General features: G+C 43.9%; 1 protein-coding gene across 1 annotated transcript in view; it reads left to right on the top strand.

Annotated features, from left to right (window-relative positions):
- The window catches only part of Ext2 (exostosin glycosyltransferase 2), a 139,826-nt gene that overhangs the window by 45,406 nt on the left and 72,429 nt on the right, over nucleotides 1–21,991 (top strand). Inside the window, exon 8 of the mRNA XM_041641297.1 lies at nucleotides 18,832–18,963. Within this exon, the coding sequence (XP_041497231.1) occupies nucleotides 18,832–18,963 (132 nt within the window). The remainder of the gene's footprint in view (nucleotides 1–18,831; nucleotides 18,964–21,991) is intronic.

The following is a 21,991-nucleotide window of genomic DNA, read 5'->3' as shown; positions in this document are numbered from 1 at the left end:
AAACACACAAAGGCTTATATTAATTATAAACTATTTGGCCTATTAGCTCAGGCTTATTGTTAACTAACTCTTTTAACTTAAATTAACCCACAATTCTTATCTATGTTTTGCCATGTGGTTTGGTATCTTTTCTCAGTAAGGCATTCTCATCTTGCTTCCTCTGCATCTGGCTGGTGACTGACTCTGTCTTTCATCTCCCCAGAATTCTCTTAGTCTAGTCGGTCCACCTATACTTCCTGCCTGGCTACTGGCCAATCAGCGTTTTATTAAACTAATACAAGTGACAATCTTTACAGTATACAAGAGCGTTACCCCACAGCAGGTCTATAATGTACCATGGGCAGTCTCTTAAGGCCCTTTTGTAATGGGCCACAGTCACCCCCACTCACTGGGGTAAAAAGAGAGGAGCCAACACAACACTCTGCTCAGAATCCTGCTCTGGGGCAAGGACTTAGGGCTTTATGTGTCCCAAATTTCATGAGAAAGAGATTAGAGGTTGGCTCTCTAACAACCAGCAGCAGTTCATAGAGAATCTGGGGCCTCTGCTCAGGTAGACTGGTGTAGACTGCTATGAGCATTGCATCACAGGAGTCTGGTTTGTTTTTTGTTTTTTTTTAAATTATGTGTGCTATAGTGGAAGGAGCAATGGGGGCAACCTGCCTGCTGAATTCATGTCCATACCAGGAGAACGAACCTGCCTAAGAGTATCTCCCTGCCACTGTCTACAGCTGCTCCCTAAGGAAAACAGAAGAGGGCCCCATGCCAGTGTGGTAGCTTTGGGGGTGAGCAAGCTTTCAGTTGTGCCCTCAGAGTCCCTTGGCATGGCGTGTGTATGTGGTGTTTTAATTAACAAGGGCAGACCTTTCAAGTGGGCCTGCTTGGAGAAAGGCTTGTTTTATATTTACCTTCTCTAGTCAAACAAACACATGCTTTCTTTCTCCTGTTTTAGCATAGCAAACATGGGAAATCTCACCCCAGGCGGATTCCTTTATAGCTGGCTGACCCAAGTTGTACTCTTATTTGTTTATTTTTGATGACAGACCTTGATTAAAGGTTTCCAGCGCACCTTTCAGCTCTTTTATGAAGGGAGCTGGGAGAGGCGGCTGCTCAGCTGCTGGGCCCTGAAGAAGCTCCCTATCTGGCCTGAGAACAGTGGGATTTGGAGGCAGGATGACTCCGAAAACTGAGCAGGCAAGAATGCAGTCTCTAGTCTCTTTGTTGAGAGAGTTGACCAAACATAATTTTATTGGTCAGTGGCTCCTGCTTTAGTAACCTTTCACCCCAGTGGCTCTTGAAGGTGCAGGCCATTGGCCGGCCTTGCCTTTGAACTCCTCATGGCTCCTGCCTCCTCAAAGACTCCCAGTCAGGGCTTGTGTTTTGCTTAGGACCTCGCCTCACAGCAGGGTCTCAGCAGTTGCGAAAACTGATCCACCCTAAGACCGTTGACATATTTGAAGGTGATACCCCTGGGACTGGAAACCTATGGCGTTCTATTTCAGGACCTGTCTGTCACATGTCAAGAAACATGACTCAGGCTTCCCTCTTTCCCTCTCTGAGCCTTCTTGTTTCCCACAGGACAGGAGGTCGTTACCCTGGGGTATTTCCTAAGAGTGATCACAAAGCCTCTCTTACTGTTTTCTCCCAACTTTCCCCAAGGTGTTTATTCTGAGAAAGTTGTTGTGAAGAGTGCATGTGAATACTAAGTTGTCCTCAGTGTCCAGGATGTCACTGATGGTGCAAGGACCAGGGGTTACATGCTTTGGCCTGATGCCTTCATAACAAGTCTGAGTCATAAGATAGCCCAGCGATCCTCCCCACTTTCAGGAACAACTCGATCTTGCAAGAGGACAGAAAGAGCAGGGTTTTCCTCCCACCTCTGCACAATTCCTGCCTGAGGAACAAGAGTCAAAACTTTGTTATTTAGAAGCAGCTCTAGGGGTACATAGACATTAGATGATTTCAACTTAGCATCTTTGGCAAGGAACTAAACTTGTCTTTCTAAAAATATTCAGTAGAAAATTTACCTTCTGTTTATGATGCCTTTAGCCTAGGTGAGGTCTTGAATGGAGGGGCCTCAGTAGAGGCTCTTTGCTTTTTCTAGAATGCAAACAGCATACTGTTGATAATTACATTGTCTTTAGCAGAGAAGACAGGACTGTGTTCAAAGCAAAGGCTATGCAATGTCTGCTTTTGAGCCCTGCCCTCCTGTGTATCGCAAGAAGTCGCTTGTTGTTTCCTGGCCACCTGGATAACTTAGACCTAAAATAACCACACAGAAACCATATTAATTAAATCACTGCTTGGCCCATTAGCTCTAGCTTCTTATTGGCTAACTCTTACATATTAACTCAACCCATCTCCATTAATCTGTGTATTGCCATGTGACCGGGGCTTACTAGGTAAAGTTCACAGCATCTATCTCTGGCAGCTCCATGGCTTCTCTCTGACTCTGCCCCTCTCACTCCCAGCATTCAGTCCAGGCCTCCCCACCTAGCTCTGCTCCACCCCACCCTGCCCTGCCACAGGCTCAAAGCAGCTCTCCCCTCATCAATGGTAATCACAGCATACAGAGGGAAATCCCACATCACCTGTGGTCATGAGACATGTCTGGAATATACTTCCCAGTCAAGGAAGGGTCGAATGGTGGTTTCTGTCAGCTACTGCACTAGCCACTTCTGAATGAGGTAGCTGTCATTCCGTCCTGCAGAGAAGCAAAACAGCCTGAGAAGCCGAGTACATGATATAAAGGATTGGAAGAATTTGAAGCCTGTGATTTAAAAGTATGAAGTTTTATTTATGAGATGCTTTGGTTCTTTGTTTAGCACCTTTTGAATATGATAATCATCAGAAATAATTTTTTAATGCCTAGTTTAGGGAAGCCACTGTACACAGTCCAGAGTGGTGCAGGCTAAGGGCTTCGTGCTCTTCACAGTCAGTGGTCTCAAATGGGGAGGTGGCTGTCAGTGTGCTGTCTGTCTGTTCCTGTCTGAGTTAGTAGGTGAGGCCTGCCATTGCAGAGTAGCACAGGCTGGGTGGCTTAAAACTAGAAAGGTGTTCCTCACAACCTGGAGCCCAAGTCCAGGATGAACGGGCAGCATTAGATTCTCTGAGGCTTCTTCTTGCTTGCTGAAGGCCACCTTCTCCCTGCCCCTTCACATACTGTCCCTTGAGCTCATGTCCCACTCTGTCCGAATTCTTTCTTGTAAGTACACAGATTGGCATAGGGCCCACTGTAGTAGCTCATTTAGACCCAGTCACCTCTTTAAGGGTTCTTTCTCCAAAGTCATAGAGACAGTCAGCTTAGGCTGTGTCAGGTACAAGGACCAGACAAAGTCCGGGTTGTCAGTGGCTCAAGTTGAGAAGAACGTTACTGTGAAGTCCACCCTGAGATGTTTTCCCTAACGCCTCTGGGCTACTTCCTGAGGACAAGCAATAGGAATGGAGAGAGGAACCAGGGAGGAGTAATACTCAACTGCGCCTCACTGCAGCATGCAGAAAACACCTCAGACTGGCCTGCTGCAAAGCTCAAGAGTGAGATGACTGCCCATGTGTGCCCAGTATTTCCTAGTGGAGTCAGCCTTCTCTCGTGTTTGCTGATCACAGCGGAATGACAGAGCTGGCTGGCTGGCTGGCTGGACGGAGGGATGGAGGGACAGATGGATGGATGGATGGATGGATGGATGGATGGACAGATAGACGGATGGATAGATGGACGGACGGACAGACGGACGGATGGATGGATGGACTGATGAACAGAGAGACAAACAGATAGGCATATAGACACTATGCCTTGAACAAGACTATTGCAATCTGTTGCAGCTTCCCAAGAGAGCTGAGATTCTACGCATGTACCACCACAGCATGCGGTGACAAGTATATTATTAGTACACATATTTTTTCTCTCTCTTTCCTTCCTTCCTTCCTCCCTCCCTTTCTCCCTCCCTCCCTCCCTCCCTCCCTCCCTCCCTCCCTCCCTTCCTTCATCTTTGTGAATATTTGAGATAGGGTCTTACCGTGTAGCCCAAACTGGCCACAAACTCGTGATCTTCCTCCCATAGTCTCCTGGATGCCATGACTGTGCAGCCTTCCATCTGCTTTTATATTCCCTAGTGAGGCCTGACTCCTGATTGCATTGGAATGAGCATGACAGTTTCTCAAGAGTAAAAGAGAACATTATGCTTCCTAGACCCCCAGTTTCTGAGTCTTGAAGCCTCTTGACAGGCACCTTCTCAAAAGGGTCTTCTGTCATTGCTCCAGAGACTTACGACAGCCAGTGTCCTCTGCTGGGCCAGATCATAAGTGCCCTCATCATTTAGCCCAGAGCACATAGGACTGGGCTGAGAAAGGGAGGCTTCTCAAGAACTTGGACTTTGTACACTGTTGAATTTTTGGCTGTGGCTTGATCCCTTTAGTGAGCTCAGTGGGAGCCCATGGGGCCCAGCCCACACTTCAGTGCTCCTCGGGTTAAATCTTAAGTCAGGGAAAAGCTGGACCAGTAACCCCCATGAACTTGTCAGTGCCTCAATTTTCTCGTCATAAAACAGGGGTAATTCCTTGAGCTGTAAGGATTAAATGAATGAATATAGGTAAAGCACTTAAAATGCTGCCTTCTGCATGGCGAGTGCTCATTAATCGACAGGTGTTTCCTGAACCCATTTCAGGCTTGGAACACTTCGGAGTGCTGGGCATGAGCCAGAGAGTAAAACAGGCAAATGCCTGCAGCCGCCTGCAGCAGGGTCAGTGTTGGGCTGAGGGTGATGGTGGCAGTGCTGCCAGCCTTCCCCAGATCGGTGTCACAGGCAGACCCAGCTGTCATTGAGTTTTCTCATCATCCTTCAGGAGCTTCTATCTGCTGGGTCCCATGCCTTTGGGACATCAAGTGCAGAACATGATAAAGAAGCTGCTGGCCTCTGCTAGCCTTTTCTATTTAAATGATGTGGGTGTGGGGCATTCCGTTCCACATTCGCCTCCCTTTGACCAAGTTCTAGTTCTTTCTCTGAAAACTAGGTTTGTCGCCTCTTTCTGGAAATCAACCATGTAATCCAAAGCCATGTAAACTTGTAAAGAGCTTGTAAACATATATTGACCCCTGAAACACACCCTAATTGAAACCTTGTGAACTCACTGAGCGTACTTTTCCAGTATCAGAGATTTCTGCTGTGGATGTTATTGTTCAGATTGTCATGCTTGTTTGTTATTATTAAGAAAGATATGCTGCAGTGTTTTCTCTGAAGGAACTAACGGATTCACATATATTTTAAATTTTTTTAGAATTTTATGCATGAGTACTACATTTACATACTTTCTTTTTCTCTCTGTCCCAACTCCAGCACCTCTGTGTCCTTCTTCCAACTCCTTGTCAAATTCATGACCTCTTTTTCTTTAATTATTTTTAACAAACACACACACACACACACACACACACACACACACACACACACACGATACCAGTCAGTCATAAACACATATAAGCAACATTAGATGGACTCTGTAGGCTGAATGTTAATTCTTTAACCACTCCCATAAATATAAATACTGAGCCTGGAGATAAAGGGAACTCTGTGCTTCTGAGTGGATGGCATATGCCTGTATATGGGCTTTTGTGGGCTTCTCGGTCAGTTGTTGGAGGACACAATATAAACACCAATCTGCATCCTCCTTTGCCTTATAGCCCAAAATGACCCACAGCACTGGGTAAAAGAATAAGATCTAGAACTTTCAGAAAATTCAAGAATACAAGGGAAGCTGTGTTGTGTGTCACATGAGGAAGAGGTATGCCAATATTGAGAATGCTGTAAGAATTCTCTGGATTGTGCTAGGGAGCCATGGGATGACAGTAATGCAATGTTCCCAAGTGAACAGCAGGAAAAAGAGATTCGAGTGGATCAGGCTCAGAGATGGCCAGCAGAAGTGCTAGGGGTAGAGAACCAGAGTTAAAGGGAAGGTGTGGACAAATGCAACTCCCAGGAAGGATGGGAGGGAGACAGAGGGCATTTAGTAGGCCGTGCAATTTCTAACTGTGTTTGTTAAATGTTTTTTCACTACTGGTATGCCAACTTGGAAGACTTCTAATAATTTTCAAAAGGCAAAATGGTTTGTATCACTGGTTCAGTGGGTCAGGTACATGAGAATCTGAATTTGGATCACCAGCATTTATCTTCATCCCCAGCGCTCAGGACTTGGGGCTCACTGGCCAGCTGACCTAGGCAAAAATGACAACTATAGGTTCAGTAAGAGACCCTGTCCGAGAAGGTCAGATAGAGAGGTGATTGAAGAAGACATGCTTAGGTCATGGCCTCTGATGTGCACATATAGGTGAGTGCTCACATGCATGTGTATGCACACACACACAAATTAAAAGATAAGGGGAGGGGGACAAAACAGCATCAGTAGATACCCATAATGAATTCTTAATTCTAACGTATACTCAGGAGTATAGAAATACAAGTTAAGAAATGTAAGGTTAAATCCTGGGAGAAACTAATTTATAGCAAAAATTATTGGCTGAGTGTGGTGATACATACTTACTTGATTGACTGATACGGGAGGATTATGAGTTCAAAGCTAGCCTGGGCTACAGAGCAAGGCTTCATGTTGTATGTCAGCTTGTAAGAGGACAGCAAAGTATTGTTATCAAGGTGTGGCCTCTTGGGTCCTGTATTTAGCTGTGGCCGCATTTAAAATGCTTCTCAGCTGTTCTCTGGAACAACACAGTCTCTTAAAATAGAGTCACTGTTGTCGGGCCCAGTTCATCTTCTGCTGCTGCTGCTCGGAAAAGTTGGTTGTGGTGTGAAGGATAAAGTCTGTCTTTTTTGTCTGTTCCAGTTGTCTGGGACTTGGGGCCTTGTTCCAGGAGAAGCTTGGGACTCCAGTGTGCAGAAGCTTTGAGAACCCAGGGAGTCCCCTGTCTTAAGAGTTTCTGGGCCCCTTCTCCAATTCTTTCCTGTAGGTGGGACTTGCCTATGGGCCTGCTGTCTGTGTCGGTCCCACTGGGCTTATGTTTGTGCTTCCCTGTGCGGCTGTAGTTTTTTTCAGGACTGCCAGTCCATAAATAAAGACATGGAGACTTATTATTAATTATAAAAGCCCAGCACTAGCTTAGGCTTGTTCTTAACTAGTTCTTATAATGTAAATTAACCCATATTTTAAAATTTCTGTCCTTTTACGAGGCTTCTTGCCTCATCCCCGTACTGCCCATCCTGCTTCCTCCAGGTCTTGCTGGAGACTCTGCCTTTCTTCTTTCCCAGGTTCTCTCCTGCAAAGAAGTCCCTCCTATACTCTCCTTCCTAGCTGTTGGCTGTATGACTTTTTATTACACCAATCACAGCAATACATTTTTATACAGTGTACAAATATCTCACAATATTTTGTCTAAATAAAAAGAGAAGGCTTTAACTCTTAATGTAGTAAAACAATATACAATAAGAACAATTATCAGGTAAGAATTATATTTGCAATGTCCAGTCCATTTGTGTTTGGTATATTTGGAGAAAATACTCTGTTATCTATCCTATCCTGATGAATTTAAAGTTTTATACCTAAACCATTTTTATCACAATTTGTATTACCATCCTAATAATATTTTTAGACATCTTCTTAGGTAAACAACTTAAGCTTTCATGTTTCCCAACCTTATAAACTTTATATCTCTTTTGTAAGTTTCCTTTTTTGAATTTGGTAACAAAGAAAATGATATAACTATCTAGTCTTCAACCCCATCAGAGACCCAAGAAGGATATAATATTACCTGAGTAAACAGGAAGTGCAGAGCAAGCAACTTCCAAAACTATAGAAGTGACAGAGACATTTGGCTGCCCTGGACAGCCACCTAAGGTTCCTCTAACGTTGGGGCATCCATCTTACAAGTCTTACCAGTCTAGAATATCTGACAGATTTTTCTTTTAAGCAGGAATTTTGAAGGATTGTCCTACCTTGTCTTGGTAAAATTTGGCAGTTGCCTTCTTTTGTGTTCTGTTTGTCCAGCTTGGACAGCATACTGTCAGCTGTTGAGGCAAGGGCAGTTTCTTTTTTTTAAATTATTTATTTATTTATTAAAGATTTCTGCCTCCTCCTGCCACCCCTCCCATTTCCCTCCCCCTCCCCCATCAAGTCCCCCTCCCTGGTCAGCCCAAAGAGCAATCAGGGTTCCCTGAAGGGCAGTTTCTTACCAAATGGCTAACTTTTGCTACAAAGAAGGCAAACTCCATATGGAGGTTTTCAATGTTCATTATCTTCTTTGAAGTAGATTGGTGCTACTAGGAGCAGATGTGTCTCACTGTCTTTGAGGCAGGAGCTGATGCAGAGGCCACAGAGGGATTCAGCTTATTGGCTTGTTTGCTTGCTCAGCCTTCTTTCCTATAGAAGCCAGAACCACCAGACCAGGGATGAACTCCCAAAATTGCCTGGGCTTTGCCCCATCAATCACTAATTAAGAAAATGCTCTACAGACCTGTCCCCAGCCTGATTTTATGAAGATGTTTTCTCCCTCCTTTCAGGTAACACTAGTTTGTGTTAATAAGTTTATGACATAAGATTAGCTTATGACATAAAACAAGCAGTTTTAGGTTCATAACAAAATTGAGCAAGACATACAGATTCCCATTTAATTCTTTAAGTGATCGCTTCCTCCATTATAGCATTGCACGTTCCAGCAGTCTATGACCTACTCTGACAAAGCATCCTCTCCCCGTGTCTGTGGAATTTAAACAGGCCTCACTCCTGACTACCTATTTTGTGGGTTTAGTGAACATTACCAAATTATGATCATTACCATATCACTGAGCTAAGAATTATCTGTCCTAGACTGGTGTGATGGCACACACCTTTACCCAGCACTGGAGAAGCAGAGGCAGGGGGATCTCTGTGAGTTCTAGGTCAGTCTGTTCTGCATAGCAGGTTCCAGGCTATCCATGTCTACCCAGTGAGACCCAGTCTCAAACAAAAACTTTCAGAAAGTATAATAAAAGAAACTGACCCTCCTGCTCCTGGCAGCCGCCAGCCTATTAGCTCCTAGGCTAATCACTAGTCCCTTTGCTGGGGACTCCTGCTCCGTGCTGAAATGTCGGCTGGCCCACTCTTCTGCAGGCAAGTACAAGTCAGCTCCTGAGTGCTGCGGAGCCGAGTCCTTACTTCTGCTTAGATTATGGACATTGGAAGTGACGGCTGACAAAGTCACCTTTGTTACGTTTCTTTTCGTTGCGCTTGGTATTGTTTCATTTCTTTTTCTCACATAAATTTTGTTAAAGTTGAAAATTACATAAATTTATTCATGTAAAATGTGAATCTCAATAAGTTTTGACAACATCATCACCACAACAAAGATAATAAAATATTCTCATTATCCTCAGAGATTTCCTTATACCTTTTTCCTGTCACCTACCTCACACACACACAAAACAGCAGTACCCACAGCCTTGCTCCCAGTCTGATAGCCAGTGACAATGTCAGCACGTGTATTTGTCTTCCCAGGTCTCGAATGAGTAGAATTCTAGAGTCTGGCACAACATGATTCCGGCCATGTGGAATCTCTGGAAAGTGTCAAGCCTTGGAGACCACAGATGTGTTGCTTTGCTTCTGTTTCTGTTTGTTTGTTTCTGTTTTTTTTTCTTCTCTTCTTCTTTTTGGAGTTTTATTTTAATTTTTTTTATCATTTTATTATGTGTATATATGTGTCTGTGTATGCCATATATGTGTTTGCAGGTACCCAAGGAGGTGAGAGGAGGGCATTATTGGATTCCCTGGATCTAGTGTTACAAGCATTTGTGAGCTGACCAATGTGGATGCTGGGAACTGAACTCTGTGGTCCTCTGCAAGTGTCCCAAGTCCTCTTAACCACAGATCCCACCTTTTGGGGTTTTGCTGTAACTTTTTATACAGTTGTGGTTTTTTTTAGTACTTTAGATGTGATTTGGGTGTTCTTACAAGTTGGTTTGAACTTCAGAGTTAGAATAAATTCAAGTAAATTTGCAAATATCCCTGCAACATGGAGCATAGGTCCTTAAAGAACAGCGCATTTCATTTCCTCTCCCCTGCTGCCATTTAAAATTTATCTATTAAACCAGGCGGTGGTGGCGCACACCTTTAATCCCAGCACTTGGGAGGCAGAGGCAGGCGGATCTCTGTGAGTTCGAGGCCAGCCTGGTCTACAAGAGCTAGTTCCAGGACAGGCACCAAAAACTTCAGAGAAACCCTGTCTCGAAAATCAAAAAAAAAAATTATCTATTAGCTTATATGTTATGATATCCATTATATATATAATGTTTGTATGTATGTATTATTATTATGTCATTAGATATGTTGCTAGGCTCCCTGCCTTTAACAAACTGTCAGGAGCAGACAGAAATGAATTAATATATGCTCACTTGTTTGTTTACTTCTACTCAGCTCAACTTCTTTACTCTTACATATTCAGAACCCACTGCTTAGGGAATGGTGCTGCCCACAGTGGGTTGGACCTCCCCACATCAGTTCACTAAATTAACACAATATCCTCACCCCAGAGGCATCCATCTTTGAGACTGTCTTCCCAGGCATTTCTAGAATGAAGACTAGCCATCATAAAAAGTGACCTTTCTGAAACACATGTGAGCACTGGGCACTGAACGGGGCCTTTCCTTGGGAAAGAACTCCTAGAGACTAACCTGCTAGGTTCTTGTCAGCCCATAACTTACCCATCCCTTTTCTTCTAATCTTGCTTCAGCTAAGCAGGTGGGGAAATGAGAAGCATTTCTGACACTTCTGGACCAGAGACACAGGCTCACAAAGCACTGAGATGTGGATGGAAGCTCAGAGAACACTTCCTCTGCCCCACATCTTACCACCACATCACCATGTCTGGACCACAACGAGGATGTAAAGCCTTCAAAATGAAAAAAACAGGAAGTGACTGGAAAACGTTCAAGTCAAATTAGACATGGGAGGGATGGTGGGATTACTAGAGCTGGAGTTTAAGACCACATTAAACAGTATGGTAAAGTCTCTACTGGAAACAGTAGACAGCATATAAGAAATAGTGGAGGCCAGTTAGATGGCTCGGTTGGCAGTGCTCACATACAAGCTAAGGACCTGGTTTGATTCTCAGAACCAATCAAAAGCCCATGTCTGTCAGCAAGGCTTGCTGTTCTAGAATTCACTGGGTAGCCAGCCTGGCCTCCACAGCTAGCTCCAGGTTAGTGAGTCTCAAAACAAAATGTAAATGCAAGTAAACCTTTTCTCCCCCAACTTGCTTTTGTCAAGTTATTTTATCAAAACAACGGAAATGAAACTAGGAGGCACTCCCTGCCCCTGCCCGAAGCCTCCAGGGGTTTTCTCTGACCTTCACTGTGAGAGTCTGGCTGAAATCTGAGGAGAGTAATAAGTCTTAGGGGTGCGGAACTCCTAGCCGTGTTCCAAGATCTGCCACTCACTCTCAGGTTTTCCCACTTGCCACTGTCCTGTAGAAGTGTCTCTACAGTGAATTGGGATTCTCTTTCCACCTCTCGTTCTCCTCAGTGTGGGGATATAGTTGTCCTGGCACCTCACTTGCCTAATGGATAGAAATATATGTTGATTTTTTTAAAAAAGTTTGTTCAGCTGGGTGGTGGTGGTGCACCCCTTTAATCCAATCCCAGAACTTGGGAAGCAGAGACAAGTGGATCTCTGTAAGTTCTAGGCCAGCCTGGTCTAGAGAGTGAGTTCCAGGATAGCTAGGGCTACACAGAGAAACCCTGTCATGAAAAACAAAAATCAATAAATTAATAAAAATAATTTTGAAAAGATTTGAGTTACAACAGAATAGAGGTGTCTAAACTCCTTAAATGCTGGGCTGGGAGCTGGTAGTTCCCCAGGGAGGATTTGGGAAGATGAAAGAGAAGGACCACATTTAAGAGGAAGAGAGACCCCTGAAGAAAGTGTGTGCATGTTTGCGTGAGTGCATGCGTGCGTGTGACTTAGGGCCATGTTTGGGCAAACTGGGTAAACAGATAGTGGGGAATTTGGATGCCAGGTAAATCTTAGGATATAGAGAGACTCGAATGGAGAGCAGAAGAAACAGAAATTTGGCTGAAGTGCCGCTGAATACAGGTGTGGGAGGATCCTTAAGGATCTCGTGGTTCTAGTTCAGTTGAAAGACACCGCTCTGAGACCCAGGGAAGTTAACCAGCTCAGGAAAGACACCGCTCTGAGACCCAGGGAAGTTAACCAGCTCAGGAAAGATGCCACACTGAGACCCAGGGACGTTAACCAGCTCAGGAAAGACACCGCTCTGAGACCTAGGGAAGTTAACCAGCTCAGGAAAGACACCGCTCTGAGACCCAGGGACGTTAACCAGCTCAGGAAAGACACCGCTCTGAGACCTAGGGAAGTTAATTAGCTCAGGAAAGACACCGCTCTGAGACCTAGGGAAGTTAACCAGCTCAGGAAAGACACCGCTCTGAGACCCAGGGACGTTAACCAGCTCAGGAAAGACACCGCTCTGAGACCTAGGGAAGTTAATTAGCTCAGGAAAGACACCGCTCTGAGACCTAGGGAAGTTAACCAGCTCAGGAAAGACGCCACACTGAGACCCAGGGAAGTTAACCAGCTCAGGAAAGACGCCACACTGAGACCCAGGGACATTAACCAGCTCATCAGCATTCTGGGAATTATTTAATGGCAGAACTCAAGTTAGATCTAGTCCAGTCTCTAAACCATTTCTACTGCTGTGGACAAATTGATGATGCAATGGGTATTAAGCTGTGGTTGCCCTCCTTATTAATTACATATTTCCTGGGACTCACTCTGTGCAGAGTTTCCCCTTGCTAATCATGTGTTTCCTGGGACTCACTCTGTTTGTGCAGAGTTTCCCCTTGCTAATCATGTGTTTCCTGGGACTCACTGTGTTTGTGCAGAGTTCCCACTTGCTAATCATGTGTTTCCTGGGACTCACTGTGTTTGACACTCTGGGCTCACTTAGTTACCTTTGAACACAGGGGTCTTTTTGTACTCAGTTTGAACCTGTAGCTTTGCCAATGGTGCTGTCCTGGGTAGGTGTTTAAGAAACATGTTGTTTCCTTAGTGACCTTCAGAGATGTCTGTCCTGGCAAAAGCCTTAGTAGGTTAAGCCAACCTAAATTATGGAAAACCTGGCTGCAGTTCTGTTTGCCTTCCCAGAAGGCTTGTTGACTGGACAGTGATGAACAGTACGTGGTTTGGTGACCAGAAACAGTGACTGCTGCCCTTCCGAGGACTGCCTAAAGGTCAAATAAAAACACACACTACTTAATAGATCCCAAACCCCTTATTTTTCTATATTTAAACAGTACTGTCACTGGGGCTGGGGAAATGGCTTAATATTTAAGAACACATACTGCCTGTCCCTGCAGAAGGCCCAGATCTGGTTCCCATCACCCATGGCAGGGTGGTCGCAGTTGCCTATAACTCCAGCTTTAGGGAGATCTGATGCCCTCTTCTTGTCTGCACTCACATACATGTACCCCTCTATCCAATACATTGTTAAAAATAACTTCCCTGACATCAAGATTGGTTTATAGTTGTATAATTTTAACTCTGTGGCATATTTTAATTGAAAACCTTTTGCCATATAAAATAAAAGTGCATATTGAAATCAATGGCCCCAGGGATCACACATTGATCACACACAAGTCTTAGGCAAAATACTGCCAAGCAAACTGAGAAGTACAGGGAAAGGGTTGGTAGATCATCACCAAGTGAAGCCAGGAATGTCAGATTAGTTAACGTTTGATGAGTTCAGTCAGTGTAAATTACTGAATTAACAAAATAGAGAAGATACTTATAGGATCACCCTTTAAAGTAGGGGGAAAATCATTTAGCAAAATTTAGTGATTCATATTGAGCAACATAGCTCAGTTGTTAAGAGCGCTGTCTGCTCTTGAGGGAGATGCATGATCAGTCACCAGCACACGCAGCAGCTTGCAACCTTTTGTGACTCTAGTTCCAGATCTCACATCCTCTTCTGATGTCCACAGACACCAGGCACACATGTGCTGCACAGACTTACCTGTAGGAAAAACACCCACACACGTAACATAATTTTTAAAAAACCACAGTCCCTTTTGATAAAATCTCAGTAGAAGAGAGCACGTCCACAGTTTGCTGACAGGTGTTTGATAGCCCCTCTCTGGTAGAATCTCGGTAGAGATTTTCTCTCTTCCCACTTGTGCTTAGCAGTGCCTTCTGGTCCTAGACAGTGAGAAAGGGAAACAGTGACAGGAAAGCTGTTTGTACTCGGTCACACAGAAGAGTGGTTGGGCGCTGTACAGACACTGCTGGAAGCACAGTGAATTTAGCGTGATCATAGCATGTGACGATATTTGTCTTTTAAGAAAAATAAAATTTTTACTTTGTTTTGTATTTTCTTGTTGACGGTGTCCTTCTGGAACCTGATAGAAATGCAGTAGAGCTCTTGATCGTATTGGGCGTGGTTTTTAATTGTCCGCTCTCCATGATGCTATAATTATATATTGCTAGTTGATTCTGTTGAATTTTTAAATATAAAATCTTCTTTTGTTTGACTGTTTTGGGGGGAGTGTTTGTTTGTTCAATTTGTTATGTTTTTCTTGAGATGGGTTCTCAGTATGTATCCGTGGTTGTCCTGGAACTTGTTAGGTAGATTAGACTGGCCTCAACTCACAGAGATCCACCTGCCTCTGTCTCCTGAGTATTGGGATTAAAGGCGTATGCCTCCATACCTGGCTGTGTATAAAATCATATCATTTACAAATAATAATAATAATAATTATTATTATTATTGTATTGCAGCAAATGAAGCTCATGTTTTGGTCTTTGCATAAGAGACTATGAGAAAGGAATTTAATTGAATATAAAGAAACCTCACTAACCTTGGTAAAGAAATAGGGGTCTTCTTGACTCACATTGCCTCACAGTCTGTAGCAAAATCATCAGGAAAGCCACCTTCCCTTCCTATCCTTCTGTTCCTGTCACTTTAAGCCGTTGGCTTTTTCTGTTTAGTCACCATGCACTGTGTCACCTGCAGCCAGGTGACCGGGCTCACGGGGGTGGGGGTGAGAGGCTGACTGCAGGATAAAGGACGTTGTCCTTTTGTGAGGAAGTGCACACATGAGAGGACATGAGCCAGTGAGGACATTGCCAGCCACTGCCGAGCTAGAAGAGCATAGCTGTAGCATCTGGAGAGCAGGTTCCTCACAGCAGACAGGAAGAAAGTAGGAGGGGACTGGGACTCAATATGACCTTCAAGGGCATGCTTCCACCCAGGTCCTCCCTCTGAAGTTTCTAGAAGCTTCCAAAATTGCACCCCCATCTGGGAACCAATAGTTTGACACATGAACTTGTGGGGGCACTTCCCATTTCAAACCCTAAAATATGTGTTAGGGAGAGCATTCTTGCTCGGCTTCCAGTGCTCTGGGGAATGGCTTCTGTAAGCCTGGTCTCCCAGAGTCTCTTAATTGCACCGGATAGACACTGTAACCTTCACTTTACAGTTTGGGGGAAACATAGGGTTTTTTTTGTTTGTTTGTTTGTTTTTTTGGATTTTTCGAGACAGGGTTTCTCCATAGCTTTTTTGGTTCCTGTCCTGGAACTAGCTCTTGTAGACCAGGCTGGCCTCGAACTCACAGAGATCCTCCTGCCTCTACCTCCCTAGTGCTGGGATTAAAGGCGTGCGCCACCACCGCCCGGTGAAACATAGGTTTAATAGCTGCAAACCATACCCGATGCTTGCCACTGTCATTCCCACCCCCACCTCTGCACTCTGAAACACAATTAATAAAAACTCAAGACGTACCAGGGTTCAACATGAAGACCAGAAAATAAGAGTGACCAGCCACTGGCTCTTACTTCTACCTTAGTACAAAAATGGTGATTCTGCCTCTAGGAAACCTCAGAATGAGACTGAGAATATCTGTCTCCTCCCGTTTTAGAATACTTCCTAGTTCTGGGATTAAGGGCAAGCACCACAACCTCCTGGTTTCTATGATAAGCTACTGTGGCTGCTGGGATTAAAGGTGTGTGTAATTGCTGCCTGGTCTGTTAGGCTGGCCAGTGTTGCTGTTTTATTTTTCGGATCCTCAGGCAAGCTTTATTTATTAAAATACACATGAAATGCCACTACAGTGCTCCACTGGGTCCTTATAAACATTAGTTATTGTTGATCCCATTGGCATGACATTCCTGAAGAACAAAGACATTCATGCTATTTAATTGTTATATAAACAGAAATAGCAAGTTCAGTTTGCTTATGGTAGTATTTTTACATGTATGCTGGTATGGATGCCTGTTCACATGTATGTTAGCAAACGTGTTCATGGTTCTGTGTGCACATGGGTGGAGGCTAGAAGCTGGCATCCAGTGTTTACCTTAACCATTGAACACTTTCTCTATTGAGGCGGAGTCTTCTGCTGTACCCAGAACTCCTGAGTCAGTCCATGCAGTCAGCACCTCACACAGGAGTCCCGTGTCTACCACCTGGGGCTTGGGACTACAGCTGCCACCATACCTGCCTGGCTTTTTACAAACTCCAGTCTTATGATTGCGCAGAGTGCTTTGCATACTAACTCATCATCTCCCCAGGCCCTGCTGGAGAGTTTATAGTCTTAAACTGGCCCCTGCCTCTCCCTCTCCGTTTCTTGTATGGCAGTGTTGGAAATTTTGCTGTTTTTTGGCTCAGTAGTATCTGGTTAAATGCCTAATCAAGGATCTATCCCTTTATGACTGGTTTTTCCCCTGTACAGCCACCAGTAGGGTTTGCATGACTGCCAAAGTCCCTCTCATTCAAATGTCTTGGATAGATAGGGAGGTGGCTCATACATTTTCTTGGAGACAAGGTAATGTAGTAAGTATTTGTGTTTGCTCTCAGGAAGAGAACAGAGGGGCTTTCGTACATGACTGAAACCCCCTTGTCTCTGTGGCCAGGTAGCTGACAGGAGAGCCCTGGCAGACCTGTAACTTACCGTGCCTTCTGAGCTCTTACCTCCAAGGTCCTGCAGAAGCCATTAAGCTCGAGAAGCTCACTTACTTCTGGTCTGAGACCCTTGAGCTGTGATGATTGGCAGAGTTTCCTTCCCCTCTAAGTGAATTGTTGTTTGTTGGGGGGGAATGATTGGAGACAGCTTGAGTTAGATGCTGGGTTCCACAGTTGGCCTTTGGCTAGTATTCAGGTGTACATATGCACACACAGAGAATGACAGAGGGTCACCTCCTCCTCTGGGCTTTGCCTGGCATGTGCACCCCTCCCCCACACCACACAGAGAATGACAGAGGGGACACCTCCTCCTCTGGGCTTTGCCTGGCATATGCACCCCTCCTCCACACCACACACACATGCACACACACAAAATAGACGAACAAATATTTTTTAAAATGAAAAAACGGAAAATGTATGATGGAGAGAAAGAAAGAAATGAAAATTTTCCTTCTGAAAAATCTTGAAATTGACCACTTTCTAGAAGGACAAGCTCCAAGAGCAAGCCTGGCTGACAGGTAGGGAAGGAAAAGGCCACACCTCTACAGTTTTCTCCCAGTAAAGCTAACAGTCTAGATGAGATGGGATCTTCCCTGAGAAAAGTGCTTTTTTTCAAGTTCACACATCCAGATTTGCATTCTTCTACGTCTGTAAAAGAAAACCAGTAACTTTAAGCCACACAGCTTGGCATCTGAGAATGCTGAGACAGGTGGTTGCAAATTTGGGCTACAGAGTAAGATACTGTTTCAAATAAAATAAAGCAATGGCAGTTATGGTGACGCATGCCTGTAGTCCTAGCATTTGGGAGGCTAACTCAGGACGGTGAGTTCTAGGGCAACTAGGGCATAGCAAGACGTTGTCTCAAGTAAACAAACATAAGAATAAAGTCTTATCACACATACTCACAAGAAACCTACCCCAACTGTGTCTTTGGTGAATTCTTCTAAACTCTTAAGAAGGAAAAGTAATGTCAATTTTATATTAGATTCTTCAAGAAATAGGAAAAAAAGAGAGCACTTTTGAGTTCATTTTGTGAGACTAGCCACACCCTGATTCCATAACACAAGTTAGGTGTTCTAGTGGCACCGAATAAGTCTGTGGCAGTAGAGCATATGTCATGGGCATGAGAGGCCTTGAAGTCACGGGTGCCTTTAAAGGAGTGAGGTGTCAGCTGGATGAGCATGGGGTGTCTGGGGTGCCACAGCTTCCCAGGGCTGTCTTTCAGAGTTTGCATAGACATAAACTCTCATTTACCTGTGCACACAAGACTTCTGACATACTCTCTATATGTTTTTTCTAATGTTCTTTGTCCATTGTCATCTGTGGGATGCATGTGTGCATTTACATTTGTGTATGCGTGTGAGTGCTCTAAAGAATCATTCTTCATTGCTTTCTACCTGATTTTTTGAAACAGGGTCTCTCAGTCAAACCCAGAGCTCACTGATAAGCCTAGTCTTGTTAGCCAGCTTGCTCTGGGGATCTCTTATCTCCACTTTCTGACCCTGGGATTATGTGTGTGCTACCATGCTGACCCAGCATTTACATAGATTCTGGGGATCCAAACTCTGGGCTTCATGCTTACATGACAAATGCTCTAAGCATGGGGCTATCTCCTCAGCTCTCTATTTATCTTTTTTAAAAAAGACTCTAAACCTGGCCTGCTATAACACATAGTACTTTTATCATCATAGATTCCTCTTCTAGTACACTGACTCTGTACTTTCCTGACTATTACTCTATTCTGACTGCCTTCAATATGGACACACCTCTGACATATCTGCTATGGCATTAAGGGGCACCCTTAACTCCGAGAATGAAGAAATCTCCTAGCCCCAAGTTGGTTGTAACAGGGCACATCTCACCTGCTCACCTACAGCATATTATTTTCTTTACAGGCACGATGGTTCTGGGAAGCCTACTTCCAGTCCATTAAAGCCATTGCCCTGGCCACCCTGCAGATCATCAATGACAGGATCTATCCATACGCAGCCATCTCTTATGAAGAATGGAATGACCCTCCCTCTGTGGTAAGTGGGTCCCTGTGCCAGCCACATGCGCCATCGAGCCGGGAGAAAGGAAAGCTAGACTGCTGAGGAATCAGTGTTAACTGCCAGCTCTCTCAGATGGATGAGCTCTTTACACTTGCAGCTTGAGAAGGGCAGCTTGGTTCACAAAGTCTGGCAAGAGTGAAAGGACAGAGGGGCAGCAGCTCCCAGTTTGTTCCCCATAGCTTAGGAAGAGTCTCTTTTCTTAAGGTCAAGGTGAGTGACACCTAGATCTTGTAAGCTAAAGACTTGTGATGGATTTGGCACTGAGTGCCTAGAACACTTGAGAAGGTTCCATCAACAGCTCAATGATGGGCTTGTTTAGACATCCTGCTCTGCTGGAAATGCATCAAGTGCTTGACATGTGTTACTTAAGCTGACATTCCCAAGGCCCTATGAGCAAAACAGTAGTGAGCAAAAGTGATGGAGTGGCCTTCAGCATCCTTCAGTTCCTTGCTTGGGAGTAGCTGAAGCCTTGAGCAAGAGGCAGTGTGTAGGTGTGTCATTGTAGGGGCTGTGACAGTGGCTTATAGGAAGACATTTTTTCTCAGTGAAAATGCCAAGTGTTCTGGGCTGGCAGTTATGACTTCTAGCTGCTCTCAGATGCACCCGGTGGTGTGTTTCACAGACTTGAAGCTCACACAGAAGATAGTTCTCCACACTCTATCCATCCATTGATCACCTCCCATCACCTACGCTGGACTTTTCCAGCTAGGACTGTATGCCACCACACAGTTGATCACATCCTTGTCTGAGTTTCTTCCCCCTTTTGCCCATTATCCTGGGTGGTTGGTGCTCCATCAGGGACAGAAGATCGACCCCAGATTCACGTGAACACCGATGGTATAAGTCCTGCAGTAGACCAGCTTCAGAGCATGGGGAAGTGTAGCCACATATCTCTCCTCCCTGCATTGTTCCCAAGTAAGACTGCAAAATCATGCATAGAGCAAACACATGCTTTTATGAGGTGACATCCTTCACACATTTCCTCTTTGAGCTTGTTGCCAAAGTGATCTTGCAGAATAATTATAAAATGTAATCACATAAAAAGGACCATACTAAGTGTGCTTCTCTGCACTGTGCCCTTTTCACTTTAGCAAGAGAGAGTAAAATTCAGTTTCTACAAAAATAGGTCGGAGTTTTGTAAGATGACTGTATACTGTCCCATTGTTAGATATAAGTTATGTTTTAGGCCTATTAATTATATTCCAAACAATGAAATAAAAACTACTTTCTTTCCTAACATGGATAAGTGTATACTTTAAATAGATTTCTAAATAAATACATGAATGATATACAGGAATAATTCCAGCTTAGAAATTGCTTAACTTCCCTCCCACTATTTGAGACAAGGACCTATGTAACCCAAGCTAACCTTAACCTCCACCTCACAAGTGCTGGGATCACAGGTATGTGGTACCATACCTGCTTTGTGTTGTGCTGAAGTCAAACCCTGAGCTTTGAGCTAGCTAGGCAAGCAAGGATCCAAACCAGCCTAAAAAGACATACATTTTTTTTAAGTGTGGGTGATACTAACAGATTGTTCTTTTAAATATTATAGTTTCTGTGCTGACTCTGGCAGCACACGAACTGAAACTGGGATACTGCAGAGAAGGCTAGTATGGCCCTGGTAGGGATAACACACAACTTTATGAAGTATTCCATAGTTTTCATTATCTGTTATTAGAGTTGGCTTGCCCCAGCAGAGACTGTAGATCCAAATGAGAGCAATTTACCAGGGCAACTCATGTGAAAAACCAACAAAGGAAAGGGACAGGGAGTAACAGTGGGAGTGCAGATGCACAAAAACAACATAGCAAACACAGGCACACGACAGAGAAGTCACTGTGGGACCCAGTCCCAATCCACTCACTCCCCATACTACATTCCAAAGGTAATCAGAGTGCTCAAAGCTCAGAAAAATGTCTTGAGTCTTACTTCTAAAAAGGATATATGGCATATTTAAGACTCAGATAAACACATGAATAGAGTAAGAAATATATTCAGGCTCTAGACAAGGAGTTAGCAGTGTGGATGAATTAGTAATTTGAAAGAGAAATTTTAAAACATGGAAGAAAACAGCAGAAGGAAAATGAGATGGGAAAAAGAAGCAAGTAGAAATCCAGAAATTCTAAGAAAAGAAAAATAAAAGCAAAACCAATGGAAAGCATCAGTAAATGAAGCACAATTAATAAAAACTCAGAGACAGATATTGGGGTTCAACCTAAAGGTCAGGAAAGCAAAACAGCCAGCCACTGGCTCTTACCTCTACCTCATCTGAAATGGAGATCCTGCCACCTAGAATCTCAGAATGAGACTATGTGCGAGAGCTGTCTCCTCCCATCTTTTAATCCTCTCTAGTTCTGGGATTAAGGGCGTGTACCACTACTGCCTGGTTTCTATGGTAAACTGGTGTGTCTACTGGAATTAAAGGTGTGTGTCTTTGCTGCCTGGTCTGTTAGGCTGGCCAGTGTGGCTGTTTTACTTTTCTGATCTTCAGGCAAGCTTTATTTATTAAAATACAAATGAAATGCCACTACTCCCCCCCCCCCTTTTTTAATCTAAAATAAAAAAGAAGGCTGTAACTAATATAAGAAAAACTATGTACAAGAAGTACAATAACTATATATAATATATATAGGCAATAAATACATCAACAATGTCTAATCCATTTGCATTTGGCAAATTTGGAGAAAATAATCCATGTCTATCCTATCTTGGTGAGTCCAAAGTATTGTATCTAATTTAATTTGTATTATAACTTGCTTTTTGCATCAACTAAACAAGGAAATCTATAACTATCTAGTCTTAAACTCCCTCAGAGACCCAAGAAGGAAATAATACTGAGTAAACAAGAAGTGCAAGTAAGCAACTTCCAAAAATGTGAGTAATGACAGAAACAACTGTCTGCCTGGACAGTCGCCTAAAGTTCCTCTGCAACAATGGGGCATTCATCTTCAGCCTACAGGCCTAGCATATCCGACAGACTTTTTTGTGAAGCAGGATATGC

This window comes from Microtus oregoni, unplaced genomic scaffold (assembly GCF_018167655.1).
Source record: "Microtus oregoni isolate MIOR12 unplaced genomic scaffold, Mior012 000068F_ref0000429, whole genome shotgun sequence".
Taxonomy (NCBI): domain Eukaryota; kingdom Metazoa; phylum Chordata; class Mammalia; order Rodentia; family Cricetidae; genus Microtus; species Microtus oregoni.
Note: the sequence above shows the minus strand (reverse complement) of the source record. Positions and strands in the feature narration are given on the sequence as shown.